Here is a 24,004-nt window from a genome sequence, read left to right as displayed (position 1 = left end):
TCGTGTTGGGACACGTTGTCTCGAGTAAGGGGATTGAAGTGGACCACGCCAAAATTCAAGTAATTTCAACCTTACCACCACCCACAAGTGTCAAAGGCGTCCGTTCCTTTCTTGGACACGCCGGTTTTTACAGACGGTTCATTAAAAACTTTTCAGTTATCACTAAACCGTTGTGTAATCTTTTGTTAAAAGATGTCCCATTTGTTTTTGACAAGCATTGTAAAAGATCTTTTGAGACACTAAAACAAAAGTTAGTTAAAGCACCCATCCTACAATCCCCTGATTGGTCACTTCCTTTTGAAATAATGTGCGATGCTAGTGACTATGCAGTAGGTGCAGTTTTGGGACAGAGAGTTGACAAGAAACCGGTGGCAATCTATTATGCGAGCAAGACTCTCGCGGATGCTCAGTTGAATTACACAACCACGGAAAAGGAGCTGCTTGCTGTTGTCTATGCTTTAGACAAGTTTAGACCTTATATTTGTGGTAGTAAAGTAATTGTGTTTTCTGATCACTCTGCAATTAGGTATCTTATGGAGAAAAAGGACGCAAAGCCAAGGCTTATCAGATGGATCCTTTTATTGCAAGAATTCGATTTGGAGATACGAGATAAGAAGGGAAGCGAAAACGTGGTGGCAGACCATCTGTCACGAGTGGTGAATGAGATTGAAGGACCTGAACATGACATTCTGGAAACTTTTCCGGATGAGCATTTACTTACTATTGATACTCAACCATGGTTTGCTAACTTTGCTAATTATGCTCATTCAGGTATCATTCCGGATCATTGGTCAAGATCTAGGAAGGCACACTTTCTTTCACAAGCAAAGCAGTATATATGGGATGAACCGGATCTGTTTAAAGTTGGAGCTGATCAGATTATTCGGAAGTGTGTTGAGGATGAAGAAATTCCATCAGTTTTGTCATTGGTGCACGAGTCCGCATGTGGTGGACATTTCAGTGGACAGAAAACGGCACGAAAAGTGCTATCGTGTGGGCTGTATTGGCCTACGGTGTTCAGGGATTCGTTTGAATACGCTAAGAATTGTTTACGATGTCAACAGATGGGTAGCATTTCGAAACGGGATGAGATGCCCATGCAACCGATCCTTGTTGTCGATATTTTCGACGTATGGGGAATTGACTTTATGGGCCCATTCCCGAATTCGTTTGGAAATCTTTACATCTTGGTGGCAGTGGATTATGTGTCCAAATGGGTTGAGGCCATTGCCACCAAAACCAATGACCATAAGGTTGTTTGCAAATTCGTTCAATCGAACATTTTTTCGAGATTTGGTGTCCCTCGTGTGATCATAAGTGATGGGGGGTCTCATTTCAAAAATTTCAACTTTGGCAAACTCCTTAAGAGATATGGTGTTGATCATCGAATTGCCACTCCGTATCATCCTCAAACGAGTGGACAAGTCGAAGTTTCTAATCGACAAATTAAAGAAATTTTACAAAAAACTGTGCGAGCCGACCGCAAGGATTGGTCCAATAAATTGGACGATGCTTTGTGGGCGTATCGTACAGCGTACAAAACACCGATTGGAACAACACCGTATCGATTGGTCTATGGAAAAGGATGTCACTTACCGGTAGAAATTGCACATCGTGCATTTTGGGCAGTTAAACAGATTAACATTGATTATGATACTGCAGGTAAGGAGAGACAATTGACATTGGGTGAACTGGAAGAGATAAGGAATGAAGCGTACGACTGTGCTGCTGCATACAAGGATAAGATGAAGAAAGTGCACGACGCGAAGATCAAGCCGAAAGTGTTTGAAGTTGGCCAGCTTGTTTGGTTATACAATTCCAGGTTGAAACTGTTCCCTGGAAAGCTGAAGAGTAAGTGGACAGGGCCTTATCGTGTGACAAAGGTCGGAAAACACGGTGATTTTGAGATTGAGGACTTTGATGATCATATCCACCAGATGGTGAACGGCCACAGACTGAAGCCGTACTTCAATGCTCGAGAAATTAACGTGTCACACCCCAACCGATGGCGGAATCATCGGGGCGCGGCACTAGGCGAATCAGATTGCTCAAGAGAATCCATAACAACTATATTGCGATAATATTTATTACATTTGTCATCCCATACTAACAAACAATACAATCACATAAGTTATCACAGATTTCTTGTCCTCTCGAACAATTCAAATCCGACAACCTATAATTTAGATGAGTTTCTAGACTTCCTAGCTTGATTTGATGTAAACTTCGGCTAAACCTGCAACATACGTTAAAACTTTGTCAATACAAAAGTATTGGCGAGTATACAGGTTTGATATGTAATAGTGTGATAGATTAAAAGTGCTGCGAATTTCCACATGCATAAACGTAATACACGACATATATACTCACAAAACTGATACTACCAGCTAAGTCCTCGATGCTCGACTCTTGATGGCATAACTAGACCCCGTCGGGCGAAATAGTACTATACTAGTCTTGGTGGGACGTCACGAGTATAAGTCCTAGCATACATGTACTAGCATCACGTATATCTATGCAAACAGTTATTCGCAAGTGATAAATAATCCAATTAAATCATTCGTTTGATAAGTTTGGTTTTTATGGAACGTATGTTACACCCAAAATTCGATAAAAGGGGTCAAGTATACTCACAGCGCGTATTCGGTTAGGTTTGCGGAATCGGTGCCGGAGAATGTCCTGATTTCAGACAATTTGTGTGAGTGATAGATTACTATGCGTTAAACGGTATCGATTTGCGTGAAATTGGGCGAAATTGGGTTGAAATCGGACAAAATGGTGAAATTGGGCTGAAAATTGTAATTGGGCTGGCCCAGTCGAACAGGCCACTCGATCGAGTGGGCCTGGTCGGTCGGATGGGCTTGGTTGGTCGGATGGCATGATCGATCGAATGGGCCTGATCGATCGGACAGCCTGATCGATCGACCAGCTGTTCGATCGACCAGCTGTTCGATCGACCAGCTGTTCGATCGACCAGCTGTTCGATCGACCAGCTGTTCGATCGACCAGCTGTTCGATCGACCAGCTGTTCGATCGACCAGCTGTTCGATCGACTAGCTGTTCGATCGACTAGCTGTTCGATCGACTAGCTGTTCGATCGACTAGCTGCTCGATTGGCCATCCTGTTCGGCTGTTTTCGATGATTTTTCGAGCGTTTTTCAGCGTTTTGGGTTAGGACGTTACGATGAGGTGTTAAGCAACTGAAATCCCGTCAATTCCGACCTGTTTTAACGGCCGGGAATCACCCCGTTCGTCGGAACTGGTCGTTTTTGTCGGTTTTTCAGTGTTTAACTCGAAATCGATCATTTTATCACTAGATCTGATGTAAAAACCTTGATTTTACTTAGGAAATGCCCTGGATCTGAGTTGTTCTTGATGATATGAGGTCAACACTTGAAGTTCATAAGAACTTTGTGATGAAATCTATCCGAACATCCCAAATCCGTGGCCTTTTGATTAGAAAAACATTGATTTGGTTGAGATTCATGAAGAATCGTATGTAAATCATCCGAATCTGAGTTGTTCTTCATGGGATGACATCACCTTTGAAGAACTTTATGGTGACATCACCTTAGAACACCCCAAATCCGTTGATTTCACGGTTAAAAATTGAGATTTGAAAGGTAGAAAGATGAAGGATTGCATTTGGATCAAGAAAGTACAAGATTCGGGTTGAAAACTTACAAGATTCGGAAGAAATCGAGAGATTTGAGGGCTGGAACGTCTTGGTCGGTTAGGAGCAGCAACACAAGTGTTTGGGAGTGAATGGAGGGGTATTTATAGGCAAGGAAGGGGAAAGGAAGGCAAAACAGCAGTTGGATCGGCTGGCCCAGTCGATCGGCTGGCCCAGTCGATCGGCTGGCCTAGTCGATCGGTTAGCCCAGTCGATCGGCTGGCCCAGTCGATCGGCTGGCCTAGTCGATCGGCTGGCCCAGTCGATCGGCTGGCCCAGTCGATCGGCTGGCCCAGTCGATCGGCTGGCCTAGTCGATCGGTTAGCCCAGTCGATCGGCTGGCCCAGTCGATCGGTTGGCCCAGTCGATCGGCTGGCCCAGTCGATCGGCTGGTCCATTCGATCGGACTGGTCCATCCGATCGGCTGGTCCATCCGATCGGACTGGCCCATCCGATCGGACTGGCCTATCTGATTGGGCCGGTCTGACCAATTGGACTAGTCTGATCGAATTGATCCGTTCGGAAGCCTTTTGATCCCGTTTTTGGTGCGATTTCGACGGTTTAAGCCATATTTTTATATATTTATATAATTATTAATTTATTTATTATAATTAATCACAAAAGGGCCGTATATACGTATTTATGTATCCAATTCTCAGTGCGGTGATCAAGTTACGCGTGCCTTCGAGTGCGTTCTTCGATGTGATGTGCCACGATGATTATCGGGGCACCACTTACTCATATTGCCATCATCGTCATGACGGTTATAGTCATAGTACTCACCCGATAACCCTCGTTAGCGTTGATTACTCACATTTTGACACCTCACGCTCATCGAGAAGGGTAGTTTAGGCCCATATTCGACATCATCGCGAGTGTTATGCAAAATAGGTTTGTACTAATGATAGAATATGCGTAATTATTCGATTGTACTTCGATTTAGCGATATAATTGATATAGTTACATTATGATCCGAATCTCCGGTGCTAGGCGTAACGAGTGTATCGAGTAGTAACAACGCACGAAGGTGCGGGTTGTTACAGTATCCCCTCCTTTAGGAAATTTCGTCCCGAAATTAATCCAATAGTAGGGTCGTAAGAGTTGATGCGATTGAGAGTAGAGATTAATAGCGTCTAGGTAACGAGCGATCGATTAAGATTTGACGAGTGAGAACGGAGAGAAGATACGATTCGATTAGTTAAAAGTGATAACACACACACAAAAAGCAATTCCATAGCGTTTTAAACTTACCAATACTCGATTAATCTTCGAAGTTATTTAGGAAAATCTCCTCATGGCGCGGCGTTGACTGTATCGATGTCCACCCCAGCGCTATGGGGAGGGTTTTTGTTAGTTGATAATAGGTTGTGAGTTATACGTTTTAAAAGAATTCGGCGGCAAAATAAGTTTTAAGAAAGTTTTCCTACAACGTGGGTTCGAGCGGAACTCGACTGCCGAACCCTCGTTCTCGGGAAGATTCCTGTCGGTCATTGCAAAGGTTTTTAAGAAAAGAATTGGACTTATGAAATTTTTCATTGGGCACGGAGCCAAACTGATTCAATGTTTTCTCCATGTTGTAAGGAATTTCATTTGTCCAACGGTTTTAGTAAAAATTTTATAAAAATAGGTTTTCCTTAATACTATGGAAAAATAACTTACATCGGGCCCCACGTGGCACCTTCCCACAAAAGTTCGTTAATATGGTTAAAACACTTATATATAGGAAGTACCAGCGGCGTATCCACCATGCTTTACCCATATTAACTCTGTTTCATGAGGCAGTGTCATGCGTGCCGATAAGACACAGATAGAATTTCGATTCCCTTGATCCTAGCGATGAGGTGCTAGACCGAGTTTTGAATAGAAATAAGTTGGATGCAAACCAAGCGTAGGCAGCGGGTGCGAGTAGTCCGGTCGCACAACGCTGATATGGTATGCTTGGTTGGGCAACGAATGACACGATTTTGATTCGGGTAAATGAGATTTCGATTTGATTCCACACGAAGTTCGCATGGCACGTTTCCACAAGACTTGCTAATATGACAAACACCATGTTTCCATATTAGTTTTATCTTGTGAAGCAATGTCATGCACCCTAACGTTACACCACCTGCGATGACTTCCAAGTAACATTCGAACATCGATAGACAATAGATTTCAACAGATTGATAAGCGACGATTGTTGCGTTGCGAGTGATAGACGATTGATTGAACTGATTACACCACGAATGGTACTAAGGCTAGCCCACACGGCCTTTTTCCACAAGTCAACTAATATGGTCAAAACATCACCATGTTTCAACCTTGTTAGTTTCGTCTCGTGAAGCGAGGTCTTGTGCGCTAACATGACACGTAGAAAGCGTGCATTGATAAGTAATAGCGAACCATGATAAGAGTATCGAGTTGGTGGATTAGGTGCGAGGCGCGTTAAGAGTGGAAGGCGGCGAGTGATTCTCGATACTCGTCTAGCGAATCCACAATAGACGATCCACACCAGCTGATAGAAGTTCACACAATTGACAACAACTAGCGTTAGAGATTTCTAGACAAACACATGATGCGATTGCGATTTCGAGCCACTTATCGAATGATTTGATTGCGAGATTGATCCGGCAAAACTGCGATTAAGTTGCGTTCTAGACTTTACGACCAGTCTCGCGTTGCTCCAATTGCTCTTCGGGGTGAACTTACCTAAGTTCATCGATGTGGCAATTTGTGTACGCAGACTTACGAGAAGCCTCGCAGTGATGCGGTTTAGTTTTGTTACGCCTTGTGATTGATGGTAGAGTGTCAAATTAACCATGATAGTATAATAGGTCTAATAACGTCCAACTCCACATGGCACTTTCTTCACGAAGTTTCGGTAGTATGGTAAAGCGTACCCCCGCGTCACCCCTACTACTTATGCCCCGTGCTTTGGTGTCACACTTTGTTGACACGGCCTTGACCGTGCTTTTAAACGTTATGGCACCATTAGAACTTCACTACGATCTCCGTGCACTGACCAAGATAATCCCGTGTGCACCCGTGATTAGTTGTCCCTTGCACGTATACCGTACCTCATTCTAAGAGTGTTATAGGGATAAAATACATAATATAGTACATAGTGCTAGCGTCTAGATAGTGCTCGATTGTAAGAGAAATAGAATCCACACACGATGATATATGAAATAAGTTCCAGAAATGATAGCGATAAGTCGTATTATTACAACAACATTAGGATCAAAATAACGTTGTTGTGGAAACTTGCGGAGACGGCGGTTGCTGATGACTTCTTTCCAGGTCACGGTCCTGTACGGCACTGCGACGTATAATGCCCATACCAGTTGCAATTTGCGCAATAGCGACATTTTGCTTCTAGCGGATGATGATACGTGCATGTGAAACACAGGGGATGAGCTCCATTGTAAGCACGCTTAGACTGAACTGGAACTGATCGGAGAGGTTCGGGTTGCGGCAGTCCAGTTGTTGAAGAGTCTGGGCTCACGGTCCTTCTTTTGCGGCTCGGTTGGGCTTCTTGAGTTGATGCAGTGTCGTCTTCGGATTTGCCTGACGATTTAGCGGAGGCATTGTCGGAGTAATTCTTAGAAGAATCCTCCGAGGAGCTGTCAGATGATCCATCGACCGATTCTCCAGAGGAATCGTCGGACGAGTTGATGATGATTGCTTGATGAGCTCGTTTGACAGGCTTCTTGGAGAAGAATCCGTCCACGACTCGTTTGCTGTTGAGTTCTGCGGCTAGACGGTAGGCTTCTTCGATGGTAGTAGGTTTTGCAGCTTCGACAAAATCACCCACACACTCTGGTAAGCCACGAATATACTTCGCGATAGCTTTCTTTGGAGTGTCGACTTGACTTGGGCAGATTATGCTAAGCTGTTTGAACCTTGCTGTATAGCTCGCATTGTCACCTTCGGTTTGCTTGATTTCCCAAAATTCGTTCTCTAGCTTCTGGACTTCGTGAGGGGGACAATATTCTTCCTTCATGAGTTTCTTCAGCTCACCCCATGAGAGGGCGTAAGCTGCAGAGATCCCACGTTTGTTGCGTTCGGCGGTCCACCAATCGAGTGCTCGGGATTGGAATACTCCGGTGGCGCAAGTAGTTTGAAGGTCCTCGGGGCACCCACTCTGACGAAGGGTAACCTCGATGGCATCGAACCACTGGAGTAATTGAGAAACATCTCCTTCACCCGTAAAAGGCATCGGATCACAGGCTTTGAAGTGTTTGTAGAGGAATGCAGATTCCGTCTTGACGTCTTCCGGGGCTCGAGAGTGGCTTTGAGAGTGCACTTGCGCGACAATTTGAGGAATGAGCTTGACCACTTCCTTGGTCACAATTGATGCAATCCTCTTATCGGCGCGTCGTTGGGCTCTTCTCCTAGCTACTCGTCTCGAGATCGAGTTGTTGGAAGGCATCTAGACAGAAGGATTCGGAATGAGATTCGATCATAATGATTTTTGAACTTTTGATGCGATTTGATTCGATCAAACTTGATATTTAATTTAAACACATAGGAGCCACATAGGAAAATTCTAGATTCCTAAACTCTCACATAATTGATTCGTTTTGTATTTAATACATATAGATATAGTTGTAGGTTACACATAGATTTTGATTCAGAATTCGCGACGACGCGACGAGAGAAATGGCGTAAGCGAATTCGAGTACTTAGGCGTTTGTTTTGTTGCGATCATTCGGTCTTTGTTTTAGATTGCGATGGCTGTGCAGGTTGTGCGCTTTGTAAATCGAGGTTCGTAGATTCGATAAATCGAGAAATCGGTAAATCGTAAAGCTTAAATTTGAAAACTCATAGACGTAAACCATACACGTAAAATTTAGATGGAATGCCTTGGGTGTTTAGGCGTTGACTACCCAAGTAACCCGACTATACCCAACAAGTTCGGGCATACGCGTTGACCTAGGGGACTCATGCTTCCACTGGGATGCAGCTCCTGACATTCGTCTCTCTAGTCTTCGCGTAGCCTGAGTCGTTGTTATAGTCGTGACCTTGGTGAGAGCTTTTGTAAACCATTTTATGGAGTGGAACAGTTGATTAAGGTATGGGTTTCACCCCTGGCTTAACAACTTCGTTCCCATTTGTGGTGGCGATCATCGAATAAATTCGAGAGTTCCACTAGAATTTTGAAATGGAGACCTTTTGTCGAGATGTGGATGTCACTCCTAGCTCAACAAAGAGTTCTCGTGCTAGAAAAATACGCTGAGTGAGTGATCCTATCGAGAGTTATTGGTTTTCACACCTGGTCTCGACTAGATCACTCGGTTTTGTTATGCGAGTAGTTTTGAAAACATGTGTATTGTGTCAGCCTTAGGAAAGGCTAAGTAACCTTCTAGCCTTAGGAAAGGCTCTTTGTGTGAAGCTGTAGTATGCGGTGTTCACACAATAGTTGTAACTTTTCAACAAATTCGATCGAGAGTAGCAAGTTGGCCCAAACAAACCCTAACGAGTTCGTAAGAGTCGGCCTGTGGGTACTTAGACTATAGACTAGGTCAATTTTCTAAGACATCGACCCGGACTAGGTCGAGTCTCAAACTTTGCCTAATTCCCTATAGTTATGGCTCTGATACCAATCTGTCACACCCCAACCGATGGCGGAATCATCGGGGCGCGGCACTAGGCGAATCAGATTGCTCAAGAGAATCCATAACAACTATATTGCGATAATATTTATTACATTTGTCATCCCATACTAACAAACAATACAATCACATAAGTTATCACAGATTTCTTGTCCTCTCGAACAATTCAAATCCGACAACCTATAATTTAGATGAGTTTCTAGACTTCCTAGCTTGATTTGATGTAAACTTCGGCTAAACCTGCAACATACGTTAAAACTTTGTCAATACAAAAGTATTGGCGAGTATACAGGTTTGATATGTAATAGTGTGATAGATTAAAAGTGCTGCGAATTTCCACATGCATAAACGTAATACACGACATATATACTCACAAAACTGATACTACCAGCTAAGTCCTCGATGCTCGACTCTTGATGGCATAACTAGACCCCGTCGGGCGAAATAGTACTATACTAGTCTTGGTGGGACGTCACGAGTATAAGTCCTAGCATACATGTACTAGCATCACGTATATCTATGCAAACAGTTATTCGCAAGTGATAAATAATCCAATTAAATCATTCGTTTGATAAGTTTGGTTTTTATGGAACGTATGTTACACCCAAAATTCGATAAAAGGGGTCAAGTATACTCACAGCGCGTATTCGGTTAGGTTTGCGGAATCGGTGCCGGAGAATGTCCTGATTTCAGACAATTTGTGTGAGTGATAGATTACTATGCGTTAAACGGTATCGATTTGCGTGAAATTGGGCGAAATTGGGTTGAAATCGGACAAAATGGTGAAATTGGGCTGAAAATTGTAATTGGGCTGGCCCAGTCGAACAGGCCACTCGATCGAGTGGGCCTGGTCGGTCGGATGGGCTTGGTTGGTCGGATGGCATGATCGATCGAATGGGCCTGATCGATCGGACAGCCTGATCGATCGACCAGCTGTTCGATCGACCAGCTGTTCGATCGACCAGCTGTTCGATCGACCAGCTGTTCGATCGACCAGCTGTTCGATCGACCAGCTGTTCGATCGACCAGCTGTTCGATCGACCAGCTGTTCGATCGACCAGCTGTTCGATCGACTAGCTGTTCGATCGACTAGCTGCTCGATTGGCCATCCTGTTCGGCTGTTTTCGATGATTTTTCGAGCGTTTTTCAGCGTTTTGGGTTAGGACGTTACGATGAGGTGTTAAGCAACTGAAATCCCGTCAATTCCGACCTGTTTTAACGGCCGGGAATCACCCCATTCGTCGGAACTGGTCGTTTTTGTCGGTTTTTCAGTGTTTAACTCGAAATCGATCATTTTATCACTAGATCTGATGTAAAAACCTTGATTTTACTTAGGAAATGCCCTGGATCTGAGTTGTTCTTGATGATATGAGGTCAACACTTGAAGTTCATAAGAACTTTGTGATGAAATCTATCCGAACATCCCAAATCCGTGGCCTTTTGATTAGAAAAACATTGATTTGGTTGAGATTCATGAAGAATCGTATGTAAATCATCCGAATCTGAGTTGTTCTTCATGGGATGACATCACCTTTGAAGAACTTTATGGTGACATCACCTTAGAACACCCCAAATCCGTTGATTTCACGGTTAAAAATTGAGATTTGAAAGGTAGAAAGATGAAGGATTGCATTTGGATCAAGAAAGTACAAGATTCGGGTTGAAAACTTACAAGATTCGGAAGAAATCGAGAGATTTGAGGGCTGGAACGTCTTGGTCGGTTAGGAGCAGCAACACAAGTGTTTGGGAGTGAATGGAGGGGTATTTATAGGCAAGGAAGGGGAAAGGAAGGCAAAACAGCAGTTGGATCGGCTGGCCCAGTCGATCGGCTGGCCCAGTCGATCGGCTGGCCTAGTCGATCGGTTAGCCCAGTCGATCGGCTGGCCCAGTCGATCGGCTGGCCTAGTCGATCGGTTAGCCCAGTCGATCGGCTGGCCCAGTCGATCGGCTGGCCCAGTCGATCGGCTGGCCCAGTCGATCGGCTGGCCTAGTCGATCGGTTAGCCCAGTCGATCGGCTGGCCCAGTCGATCGGTTGGCCCAGTCGATCGGCTGGCCCAGTCGATCGGCTGGTCCATTCGATCGGACTGGTCCATCCGATCGGCTGGTCCATCCGATCGGACTGGCCCATCCGATCGGACTGGCCTATCTGATTGGGCCGGTCTGACCAATTGGACTAGTCTGATCGAATTGATCCGTTCGGAAGCCTTTTGATCCCGTTTTTGGTGCGATTTCGACGGTTTAAGCCATATTTTTATATATTTATATAATTATTAATTTATTTATTATAATTAATCACAAAAGGGCCGTATATACGTATTTATGTATCCAATTCTCAGTGCGGTGATCAAGTTACGCGTGCCTTCGAGTGCGTTCTTCGATGTGATGTGCCACGATGATTATCGGGGCACCACTTACTCATATTGCCATCATCGTCATGACGGTTATAGTCATAGTACTCACCCGATAACCCTCGTTAGCGTTGATTACTCACATTTTGACACCTCACGCTCATCGAGAAGGGTAGTTTAGGCCCATATTCGACATCATCGCGAGTGTTATGCAAAATAGGTTTGTACTAATGATAGAATATGCGTAATTATTCGATTGTACTTCGATTTAGCGATATAATTGATATAGTTACATTATGATCCGAATCTCCGGTGCTAGGCGTAACGAGTGTATCGAGTAGTAACAACGCACGAAGGTGCGGGTTGTTACATAACGGTCCTGGGAAGAACGTGGAGTTGCTATACGTGAGCACAGTCCGCGAGTATGTTGAGTAATCGCACAGGTACGATCTGGCTGAAGATCTAAAACTTAGCGCTCTTAGGAGGCAGCCTAAGGTTCATTTGTAATTATTTTTCTTGCTTTCGTAGTTAGTTAGATTGTTTTTAGTGAGTTTTCGAGTATAACCGTGCCATTAATCAAGTGTGGGGAAGCTCGGGTGGTTTGGTTAAGCTTTAGTGAAGTTGAGGGCAACGCACACTCGTTTGGGGGGTAGGACAATGTGATTTAAGGTGATTTTCGAAGAGATTTTATGATCACATAAAAATTACGGCCGGAAAATCAGTTTTTGGAGCATTTTTGCACAATTTTCGGTTGTTTTCGGTATGTTTTCGGAGTATTTCAGGATATGAGATGATTCGGAGAAAGAAAACTATCAGAAGAGGAGCCCCAGGTACGTTTCTATTGCTAAATTATCATAAAAATTCGTTGGGGGGGGGGGGTGAAGGAAAGGAAAACAAGAAAAATCAAAATTTTTTCTAAGGCATGGAAGCCATAAAAAAAGTGCGCTCACTGGAAACCCTTCTTCCTCGCGCCACGCGAGAGTGTAACACTCCCTGGCGCGCCACGCGAAGGTCCGTGTTTCCGGCCCCAATTTGTTTAACCTAAAGGTCAGTCATCTTCTCACAACATCATTCATACCCCTTCTCCAGAACCGTCTCCTCTCTTACCCACTTTCACTTCCCACCCTAATCGCCTCCGACTACCGTCCCTCTCTACTACCACCAACCACCCGTATTCACCCATCGACCGTCGGCGACCACTCACCACCTCCGTCATCCACTGCCGCCGACGATTAATCATCCACCGCCCGACCATTGCTTCTCTTGTCGCCGACAACCACCTCCGACCACTCACCATCTCCGATTAAAGATCGGAAAACACCGACAATCACCATCGCCAGCGACCATCCGAACAACGACTAGACCGTTTTGATCAAAAGCTTCATAATTTTTGTCGTTTTCAGTCTCAATTGAACCAGGTATGTAAGTTGAATTTTTCATTAGTGAATGCAAATTCTTATTATCATTGTTCGATTGAAGATATTGAATTTGATTATTATTAAAAATAATAATAATAATATGTGTGAGAGTACAGAGATAGGAACTTCAATGCAGGCTAAGTTAGTATGAGGATTTTTGGGGTTTGGTTCGAATTTGTTTGTAAAATTGTGAAGATAATTAGGAGGGTATTAAATATTGTGGTACAAGGCTTGTTTTGGGTTGACAAATGCAGCAAAAATAGGAGTTTAGAATTAAGAAGGTTGAGTGATGAACAGTTGAGGGTTGTGTGTGTAACGAGGGTGAGCTGTGTATATTAGGGCTGTGTTAAGATGGTTAAGCGATTCATGGAATAGGTGAAGTTTGTGGACCTAATAGACAATATGTGGTATGACTTTTGTCTCGGTTGTTTGAGGTGGGTGATATCCGTGTTAATCAGGATTTTGAAGGGAGACTGTTAAGTCAAGTTGGGTTGGTAGTTATTGCGGTATAATCGTTTAGTACATTATGTCGGACATAGGCATAAGGTGTATTGGTTTAACATGGCAAGTTCAACTAGTAAGTACGTTGCGGATAGTCAAAGCGTGCGCACTAATTTGGAAGGGTAAGGTGTGAAAAAGGGATAATAGTGTCGAGGCGAGTAAGTTGAGCGCGGAGTCAGCTTGGGTGGTTTAGTCGGGGCACATCGTGTATATGTATATATTTCTATATATATATATATATATATATATATAAAAGCTGAAAAGCTATAAAAAGTGTTCTACACTGTTCAAAACACTAGTTATGAATTGTAATTCGAGTCAATTGGTCGATTCGTTTGTCCTCAAACTCCATACGAACGAATTGACCAATTTACATGATACTCCGACTCGCATCATAATGTCATCACTATTGTTTGTTATTGACTTCGTAACCGCGAATGAAATGCTGTACGGTTACGAATGTCACCGGCATTAGACTAACTTAAATCTTTGCATGCTTTCAGGATGTCGGACGAAGGTGCATCAAGCGCAGGAGGAAAACGCAAGCGCAAAGCAACGAAAAAGAGTCAACCGGTCCAATATAGGATGCCTGAGGAGCGTCCGGAACCCAATGCCGTGGCAGTGCCTCTTGATCAGCGGGAGTTGCGCAATCACACACTGTTACAGTTTATGTTGGGCACCGAAGAATATGAGAGATGCGAAAAGTTTTTGGAAATGGAGTTATTTCAGCACAGGACCGTGAATTGGGGAATGATTGATGCTATGGATCAGCGGGAGAGATTGGAAGGGTTGTTAGGACGTAGATGGTTAGAGGCGATACGGTGCGCAGAGCCACAGTATGCAGAACTCACTGTTGAGTTTCATTCTACTTTTAAGTACTCACCTGAGTGGTTCATGCAACCATATACAGTTAAGTTTATGTTGGGGCGTCAAGCGTTTAGAATGAGTGTTCCCCAGTTCGCAGAGGCGATTGGGTTGTACACCAGGGAGGAGTCAAGCGTAGTGGATTTTAGGAGGTCGTTACGGGGAGTTACAGTTAATCGAGAGGATTATCATGTGACGGAAGCAGAGTTATCTGAGTTTTGGCTGACGATAGCGGACTCAGAATGGTCTACACGTGCGGTGGCATCTTCGATTCGGGACCCGTTTGTCAGATATATTCATAGGATCATCGCCTGCACAGTCATGGGTAGGAAGGGTGGAGAAGATAAGGTGAGTCAGAATGATTTGTTCTGTTTGTATTGCATTATGAATAGGAAAGAAGTGAATTTGGCGACAGTGATGTTGGCATCATTCGCACGGGGTCGTCGAAAGGGTGGTCAAGCCAGGTTGCCATTGGGTACTTATGTGACTAGGTTGGCAAGGCATTTGGGGGTTACTGATATATATGAGGAGCGTTTGTTGACTCCTGGTCCAGTTACAGTTGAGTTTGGGATTGAAGAGCTGCGTCGAGCGCATATGATTTGTTTGGACGAGCCGCTTCGTTGGGAGGCGGTAAAGCAGGGTCCTCCTCACAGACAGAGAGTGCGTTTGCAGTCCGAGCGTCCTCCGTCTGCGCATCCTCGTGCGCAACGTCAGGTACGTGCGCATGCGTCAGCACCAGTGACACTGGAGTCGTTGAGGGATATGTTGCTGGTTCAAAATAACGTATTGAGATACATTATGGAGCGTCAGCACATAGAGGTGCCGGATTGGTTTCCACCACCACAGCAGGCTGCTGGGGGCGATGAGGAGTCTGGAGGGGATGACGAGTAGATGGTTCTAGCAGTATCAGCGCCGGTGATTTTGGTTATCTTTTGTATTTTTTCCTCTTATTTTGTTTTTAGCTGATGATGGTCTGTACTTAACTTGATATTTGACATATTTGGGGAAATTGTAAGGGTTAACCGGTTGGGCTGATATATATATATATATATATATATATATATATATATATATATATATATATATCTATTATGCTATGATTATGTTTGGTGATGTTGCTAGAATTAGTAATGGGTCGTATTCGGCTGGGAACTGTGGTTGGAGTACTAGTGCGTTTTGGAAAGCATGGAACTAGACAGATGCAGAGCGGCAAGGAAATCAGGGGAGTCTGTTCCATTTGTTGTTGTTGTATTTTTATTTCTATTTTTATTTTTCAGTTTGTTTGAGTCGTAGTTTCCTTCCTCATTGAGGACAATGAAGGAAATAAGTGTGGGGAGGGGGAAACTAGCGTTTAGTTTAGGTGTCGTGTCATTGTAGTTCTGTCATAGTTAAAAAAAAATAAAAAAATAAAAAAAAAGTAGAAAATGTCCTGTAAAGGTTTTCGCATAAAAATGGAAAATGATAGGTGTAATTAAATCAGTGGCTTTTCAATTATTATATATATGAGATAATAAATAAAAAAATCGGTCACACATCTAATTTAGGATATGTGGGTAGGCCCAGCCGGTTGAAAGGTTCCTTAGGCTTGATATAAAATAACTTAAAATAGGAGTCTTGTGGGTTCCCGCCTTAGGAGCTAGGGTAAAACTGAAACTGTGGAAGGTATAAGAGGTACGTCATAAGTAAGAAACTTATAAGTTTCTCCGATTAAACTGGCACACCTGTTTCTTTTTGTGAAAACAAATCCGAAACAGTGTGGCGCCCGAAAAGAAAAAAAAATCATTCCATCCATCCATTCATCTGAGCACATGTAAAAAAAAAAGTGAAGTTTATGGCATTAACCATGGGGATGGTGACTCGTGTGGCGTATGTCCGCTAAACTGATCGTATACAAAAGCATGTAAGCTCGCAATATCATCCATTCTTCCATCATAAAGTTTAAGCGGACTAACATAAGAGTTTTTTTATATAAGACGGTAGATATAATATCCTTTAATCTCATAAGCTTGAAACGGGAATAGGTGGAGTCGTAGTCTTTTGAGTGTGGGATCCATAGATGACTATACACTACTTGAACTTAATAGATCGAAAATAAGGGCTTGGAAACCGGCGATTGGGTTTAAGTGGACAGTATATTCACAATCGTGGTTAACGTGTGGTTAGATTTATTTTAATAAAATAATTGAATATATTGAAAGCCATTTGTTTTAGTTGTGATTCCATTGCGAATAATTTTTCGGGGACGAAAAAAGATAAGTGTGGGGATGTAATATGCGGATGTAAACACGTCATATTATGTATAGTTTGTGTCGGTTTTAAGCGTTTGAGTGTGTTTATTCATAGTGATTTTTGTACTTATTGGTTGTCGGGTTTTTCAGGCTTAACAGCGCTTAAATGCAGTACAATGATCATACAAGCTGGAAAATGGGTGTTACAAGGCAATACGGAGCGAGAAAGCAGTTATGCTGGAAACCATGCTCCCTCGCGCCACGCGAGGGAGGCTATGTGAGGTGTCGCGTGGCGCGACAGATTGAAGTCAACGGAATGGTCAGAACATGCTCCCTCGCGCCACGCGAGGGAGTGAGGAGATTTTGTAGCGTGGCGCGAAAGGGTTACAGCGTGGAAAATTGTGTTTTTAACCTATTTCGAAGAAAACATGAGGGGATTCATTACACAGCCGCCGGAGGACGATTGGGAGCACTTTTGGGCGATTACTTTCCATCATCTTCCATCTTCCAAGCAACTTGTTCATGTTCAATCAATTTCTAACAAATCCTGAAGCAACGATGACCATGATGCGCGGCTAATTCTCTTATAACTTCTACTCGGATGAACTTTTACATTGTTTGGCATTAATTCTTGTTTGTGGATTCGTATAACTGGTACAGCTTGACCACTCGTGTTGGATTCTTGGTAAACGTTTATTGTGTTTGAATTATTTGTCATTTATTAAGCGTATTGGCAACTTCCTTGCGTTGTTAGCGGGTTAGTAAATCGGTGGGTAGTTGATACAATTAAACGGGTCATTAGGTTGCATAGTGAATCTTAAAAACTATCCTTGATAACTAATCAGATTCATTAATTCCGAGGCCATGTCTATGTGGTGTTTTGAATCGGTAAACAGGTTTTGATGTTAAACGGGTAATTGGGATTCCGGGTAGAGGTTATTCTTTCTCGTATTGATTACAACTTTATTACTCAGCTTTCTAGTTTTTATAATCAAATTCACAAAACTCCCAATCTAGTTAATTTAGTTCTTAGTTAAAAACGCGACACTGACCACAAATTCCCCGTGGATACGATACCCTACTTACGCTATCTACGTAGCTTATTTAGGTTTTTGCATGACCCTTACGACAGTCATCAGTAACAAGTACAACTTGTGCTTCAAGAGATTAAAAAAAAAGGAAAATGAATTTGGATAATATTTTTTTTCCAAATAAATACGATATTTTTAAAGGTAAAATCTAACGTTTAAAACAATTATGAAAATAGTATCCCTCATCTTAGTACTGGTCTACTACTAGTACTACCCCCAATTTCGCCATTATCACACCCCAAGCTTTATCTTCTCTCTCACACACAACACACATTCACTTACTTCGGACAGTATTCCGGCAAAACACTCCTTTCTACCGGCGACGCGTGTAAGATTCTTTATTCTCTCTCACTAGAATCCGGACAAGATCTGTCAACTTCATCCTCCAAAACAATCCAACTATTTTAAATCTTCAGGTTATTTTTTAATCAACTAAATCTCCCTCCCACACACTAGTTTTTAGCCCTTTTATCCTTACAAATGCATAGCCGGTGCCGGCAATTGCATCGCTACGCCCTTCAGCTTTTAGTTTCTTTCTAGCTGACTTTATACTCTCTCATTGACTATTATACATATTACATATATATGGATATGTTTCGAAGCTTCGTTAATTACAGTTGTAATATGGAACATGTCATAACATATATTTAAGTCTTTCAAGTGTTTGGTTTGACAATTTCACACGCTCTTGAAGAACCGGCTTTATTATTTTTATAAATTATTTATAATAATAATAGTTATATATATAAATAAGTATCTAGTCTTCTTGTATATGAAGCAGTCTCTGGTGTTTCCTTCATCTGTTTTCTCTGTTAAGTGAGAGAAAATTAGGGTTTGTTTCATGGTTGGTGATATATAGGTTTGTTTAATTTTACTTTATCTGTGTTAATTACTCATTTAACTTGCTTTTCATCAATCTAATTAATTTGTGTTTATTTATATATTTACAGCTTAAAGTGTAGTGAAACATGACTTCAAGATCACCGAAATCCGTAGAGCAACAGAACCGACGTGGCGCGATTCCGCCACAGGTGACTTTCGCTAGAAGGACGTCTTCGGGCCGGTATGTCAGCCGCTCAAGGGAAGATCTCGATAGTGAAATCGACAATACCGAGTTTATGAACTATACGGTTCATATACCCCCCACACCCGATAACCAGCCCATGGATCCTTCGATTTCACAAAGGGTGGAGGAACAATACGTCTCGAATTCGCTTTTTACGGGCGGGTTTAATAGTGTGACACGAGCGCATTTGATGGACAAAGTGATTGACTCCGAGATTAACCATCCTCAGATGGCTGGTGCGAAAGGGTCTTGTTGTCAAGTACCGGGATGTGGTGAGAGTGTGATGAGTGATGAGAGGGGTGTGGATATTCTTCCTTGTGAATGTGATTTTAAAATATGTCGGGATTGTTATATTGACGCTGTGAAAACCGGTGATGGGAAGTGCCCGGGGTGTAAAGAGCCGTATAAACAAACGGATCTTGATGAGAATAGCGTTGACACGCGGCAGCCTTTATCTCTGCCGTCGAATTTTTCTAAAATGGAGAGACGGTTGTCGTCCAAGATGGAGAGGAGGTTGTCGATGATGAAGTCAACTAAGTCGGCTATGGTTAGGAGCCAAACAGGGGACTTTGATCATAACCGTTGGTTGTTTGAGACCAACGGGACCTACGGTTATGGCAATGCGTTTTGGCCGAAAGATGAAGGAATTAGTGAAGATGGAACAGGGGTTACCCCGGCTGAACAGTTGGAACTTCTTAACAAACCGTGGCGGCCTCTTACTCGCAAACTCAAGATACCTGCTGCTATCATAAGTCCTTATAGGTATGTACATTTATGACATCATGTTATTTTATTTTGCTATAATCCGAGTTACCGATCCTTTTAACGTTTTTGGGTGCCTCATATATTCCTTCTTTGATTGAATTTCGAAATTACCATTTATACATGTTATCTACTTATCTTTATCTGCTTTTTATGTTACACAAGAATTGAAACATTTTCATTTATAAAAGTACAATACGTGAGGCGTTGTAATAACATTACGACTGTGCTTGCAGGCTGCTAGCCTTGATTCGGATGGTGGTTCTTGGGTTATTTCTTCACTGGAGAATCACGCACCCGAACGAAGACGCAATATGGCTCTGGTTCATGTCAGTTATCTGCGAAATCTGGTTTGCGTTCTCTTGGCTTCTTGATCAACTTCCTAAACTCGCGCCTGTTAACCGCGCAACCGACCTCAACGTGTTAAAAGAGAAGTTTGAAACCCCGAGCCCCCAAAACCCATCGGGAAAGTCTGATCTCCCGGGGGTAGATGTCTTTGTTTCTACAGCGGATCCCGAAAAAGAACCACCGTTGGTTACCGCAAACACCATTTTATCAATTCTTGCTGCAGATTACCCTGTTGATAAGCTATCGTGTTACGTTTCCGATGATGGTGGTGCGCTTTTAACTTTTGAAGCGATGGCAGAAGCTGCAAGCTTTGCTAATTTGTGGGTCCCGTTTTGTCGGAAACATGATATTGAGCCGAGGAATCCGGAGTCGTATTTTAGTTTGAAAAAAGATCCGTTTAAGAACAAGGTGCGACAGGACTTTGTGAAGGATCGCAGGCGGGTTAAAAGGGAGTATGATGAGTTTAAGGTCCGGATTAACGGGCTTCCTGATTCCATTAGGAGACGTTCGGATGCTTATAATGCTAGAGCAGAAATTAAAGCCATGAAACGTCAAAAAGAAACTGCCGGTGATGAACTTTTGCAGCCCGTTAAGATCCCGAAAGCAACATGGATGGCCGATGCTACCCATTGGCCCGGCACATGGATGATTTCATCTCCCGAACACTCGAGAGGTGATCATGCGGGTATCATACAAGTGATGCTGAAGCCACCGAGTGATGTTCCTCTTAATGGCACGGATGACGAGGGGAATCTGGTTGATTTCACTGAAGTTGATATACGACTTCCGCTTCTAGTCTATGTTTCTCGTGAAAAACGTCCTGGTTATGATCATAACAAGAAGGCCGGAGCCATGAATGCACTCGTTCGAGCCTCGGCTATCATGTCTAACGGGCCGTTCATGCTTAACCTTGACTGTGATCATTATATCTACAACTCACAAGCCATAAGAGAAGGAATGTGTTTTATGATGGACCGAGGTGGGGACCGCATTTGTTACGTGCAGTTTCCACAAAGGTTCGAAGGGATCGATCCTTCTGATCGTTACGCCAATCACAACACTGTTTTCTTCGATGGAAACATGCGGGCTCTCGATGGGCTTCAAGGCCCGGTTTATGTTGGGACCGGAACCCTCTTTCGTCGAACCGCGCTTTACGGGTTCGACCCGCCCCGGTTCAAGGATTACCATTCGGGTTGTTGCAGTTGTTGTTTCCCTCGGCGCAAGAAAAGCGCTGGTTCTGTTGCTTCAACTGACGAAAACCGTGCTTTGAGAATGGGAGATTCGGATGATGAAGAGATGAATCTTTCATTGTTCCCAAAAAAGTTTGGTAATTCGAGTTTATTAATAGACACAATACCGATAGCAGAGTTCCAAGGTCGACCACTCGCTGACCACCCTGCTGTTAAAAACGGGCGTCCACCTGGCGCACTCATGATTCCTCGAGAGCTTCTAGATGCATCTACCGTTGCCGAAGCGATCAGCGTGATTTCGTGTTGGTACGAGGATAAAACCGAATGGGGAAACCGAGTTGGATGGATTTACGGGTCAGTAACTGAAGACGTGGTGACAGGCTACCGTATGCATAACAGGGGATGGAGGTCGATATACTGCGTGACTAAACGAGATGCTTTCCGTGGGACCGCCCCGATCAACCTAACCGACCGGCTTCACCAAGTGCTCCGGTGGGCCACCGGCTCAGTCGAAATATTCTTCTCCAAAAACAATGCACTTTTAGCGAGTTCAAAAATGAACCTCCTTCAACGAGTCGCTTACTTAAACGTCGGTATCTACCCGTTCACCTCCATTTTCCTAATCGTATACTGTTTCCTCCCGGCTCTTTCGCTTTTCTCCGGTGAATTCATCGTTCAAAGCCTTGACGTCACCTTTCTTGTCTACCTTCTCTCCATTACCATAACACTCTCCTTACTCGCTATCCTCGAGATCAAATGGTCCGGTATCGAGCTAGAAGAATGGTGGAGAAATGAACAGTTTTGGCTGATAGGAGGTACAAGTGCACATCTTGCTGCAGTTCTTCAAGGACTGCTAAAAGTAGTGGCCGGTATCGAAATCTCGTTCACGCTGACATCGAAATCCGGTGGCGACGACAACGATGATGAGTTTGCAGATCTTTACATACTGAAATGGACATCTTTGATGATCCCACCAATAGTGATCATGATGACAAACCTTATAGCTATTGCAGTTGGGGTGAGTAGAACAATATACAGTGCTATACCTCAGTGGAGCCGGTTATTGGGCGGGGTGTTTTTTAGCTTTTGGGTTTTGGCCCATTTGTATCCTTTTGCAAAAGGGCTAATGGGCCGAAGAGGGAGGACGCCCACTATTGTTTTTGTTTGGTCTGGGCTTATTGCCATCACAATATCTCTTCTTTGGGTTGCTATTAACCCACCTGCTGGTGCTGATGAAATTGGAGGGTCTTTCCAGTTTCCTTGATGTTATTATTTTTGTTTTTGTTTTTGTGAATTAGGATTTATATTTGTTTTTATGTTTCTATACATATTCTTCATTTCTTTGTATTCTTCATAGACAATGGTGGTAAAGAGTTGTTGTCTTTTTAACTTGTTTGCATTTGTGGTTTTGATTTATATTTACTTAATTTTTTATAGAAACTTGAACACTTAAAACATTTAATATTTATTTATTTTGTTAGCTACAACTAGGCTAATGCCCGCGTTAAACGCGGTTTCAAAAAAAAAAAAAAACAAATTATTTTTGTTGAAATTTAATATCGTGTAAAAACACATACATATAAAAAACACATAACAAATGATTCAAATTCCGGTAAAAACTTTCTTGTACACCACATTCGTTGTTTTATTTGTAACATTACTATCTTTATCTAGTATAAGCAACTTGACACCGGCTCTGCTTTTTACTCTTGACAATGCAACATAAAGTTGACCATGTGAGAAAACTGGATATTTGAGATACAATCCAACCCTTGATAGAGATTGTCCTTGACTTTTGTTTATCGTCATTGCGAAACATACAGATAAGGGGAATTGGCACCGTTGAAACTTGATAGGAATTCTTTCATCTGATGGCGTTAAATTGATCCGTGGAATATGCATTTTTGTCCCTATGTTTCCTCTAGATATAATCTCAGCTTCTATAACACGTTTATAAAGTTTAGTAATACGCAATCTCGTACCGTTGCATAAACCATTCCGTTGATCAATATTACGAATCAACATTACAGGACACCAACTTTAAGGACTAATCGATGATTAGGCAAATCAGATATTTTAAGACCATTAAGAACATCGGGAGAATATTAGTTTATCGTGTGATGGATTCTTTGCTTCCTCAGTTTGACAGATGCTATCAGAGCTCAAATACTCGAGTTCTTCGCAAGCAATCTTTCATTTATTTATTGCACAACTTCATTTGTAGGTGTTAGTTGTCACACCCCAACCGATGGCGGAATCATCGGGGCGCGGCACTGAGCGAAACAGATTGTCCAGAAGTTTCCACAACAACTATCATACAATTCAGTTATATAACACGTCCCATACCGTGTCCCAAACAATAACAAGTTATCATAGAAATCAACTAAACAATATGGGAACTGTTCCGACAACTCGGATTCTCAATTATTACAGACCGAATTAAAATATTGTTTTAAGACTTCTAGACGGCTAACTATAGATCTCACTGACTACAGGTGCCAGTACAAGATCTACAGATAATTATGGCCCTGGAGCAGGTATATGGACACTGTCCTAAGGTCACTGGCTCCTAGAAGCTTATTATTGCCTCGCTTCCCTAGCACGCTAGTAGCTTAAACACCTGTCACATACGTTAAAATAAAAGTCAATACATATAATGTAAAGGTGAGTACACAAGTTTGATATAGCATATAAAGTTCGAAAGTTTACGCATAACCAAGCACGTACACAAGGGCAAACGATGCATGTAAATTATCAACATGGGACCATCGATACCAATGACTTCGGGTTGACTGTCCGAGACAGTTCGCGATACATGATTACCACCGTAATCCATGCAAGTAATTGTCCTTAGCAACCCCCGTGTGAACGGGTGCTGAGTCCAAACTATAGTACTACGTTGCTAAAGCAGGCAGAT

At 42.8% G+C, this 24,004-nt stretch overlaps 1 protein-coding gene across 3 annotated transcripts; it reads left to right on the top strand.

Moving 5' to 3' along the window:
- The first annotated feature begins 17,902 nt into the window (after positions 1–17,902).
- Positions 17,903–22,476, top strand: LOC110865003 (cellulose synthase-like protein D3). Of its 3 annotated transcripts, none has more exons than XM_035974443.1 (3): positions 17,903–18,049; positions 18,672–19,549; positions 19,786–22,476. In XM_035974443.1, the coding sequence occupies exons 2-3, from the start codon at positions 18,690–18,692 to the stop codon at positions 22,349–22,351; spliced, it is 3,426 nt and encodes a 1,141-aa protein (XP_035830336.1). In that variant the 5' UTR covers positions 17,903–18,049; positions 18,672–18,689; the 3' UTR covers positions 22,352–22,476. The 3 variants fall into 3 exon arrangements, with proteins under 3 accessions (XP_035830336.1, XP_035830335.1, XP_035830337.1); XM_035974442.1 differs by having other exon boundaries at positions 17,912–18,137; XM_035974444.1 differs by lacking the exon at positions 17,903–18,049 and adding an exon at positions 18,165–18,580.
- Positions 22,477–24,004: the final 1,528 nt, after the last annotated feature.

Source organism: Helianthus annuus, chromosome 6, assembly GCF_002127325.2.
Source record: "Helianthus annuus cultivar XRQ/B chromosome 6, HanXRQr2.0-SUNRISE, whole genome shotgun sequence".
Taxonomy (NCBI): Eukaryota; Viridiplantae; Streptophyta; class Magnoliopsida; order Asterales; family Asteraceae; genus Helianthus; species Helianthus annuus.
The sequence above is the reverse complement of the archived record's forward strand: the minus strand, read 5'-3'. Positions and strand labels throughout refer to the sequence as shown.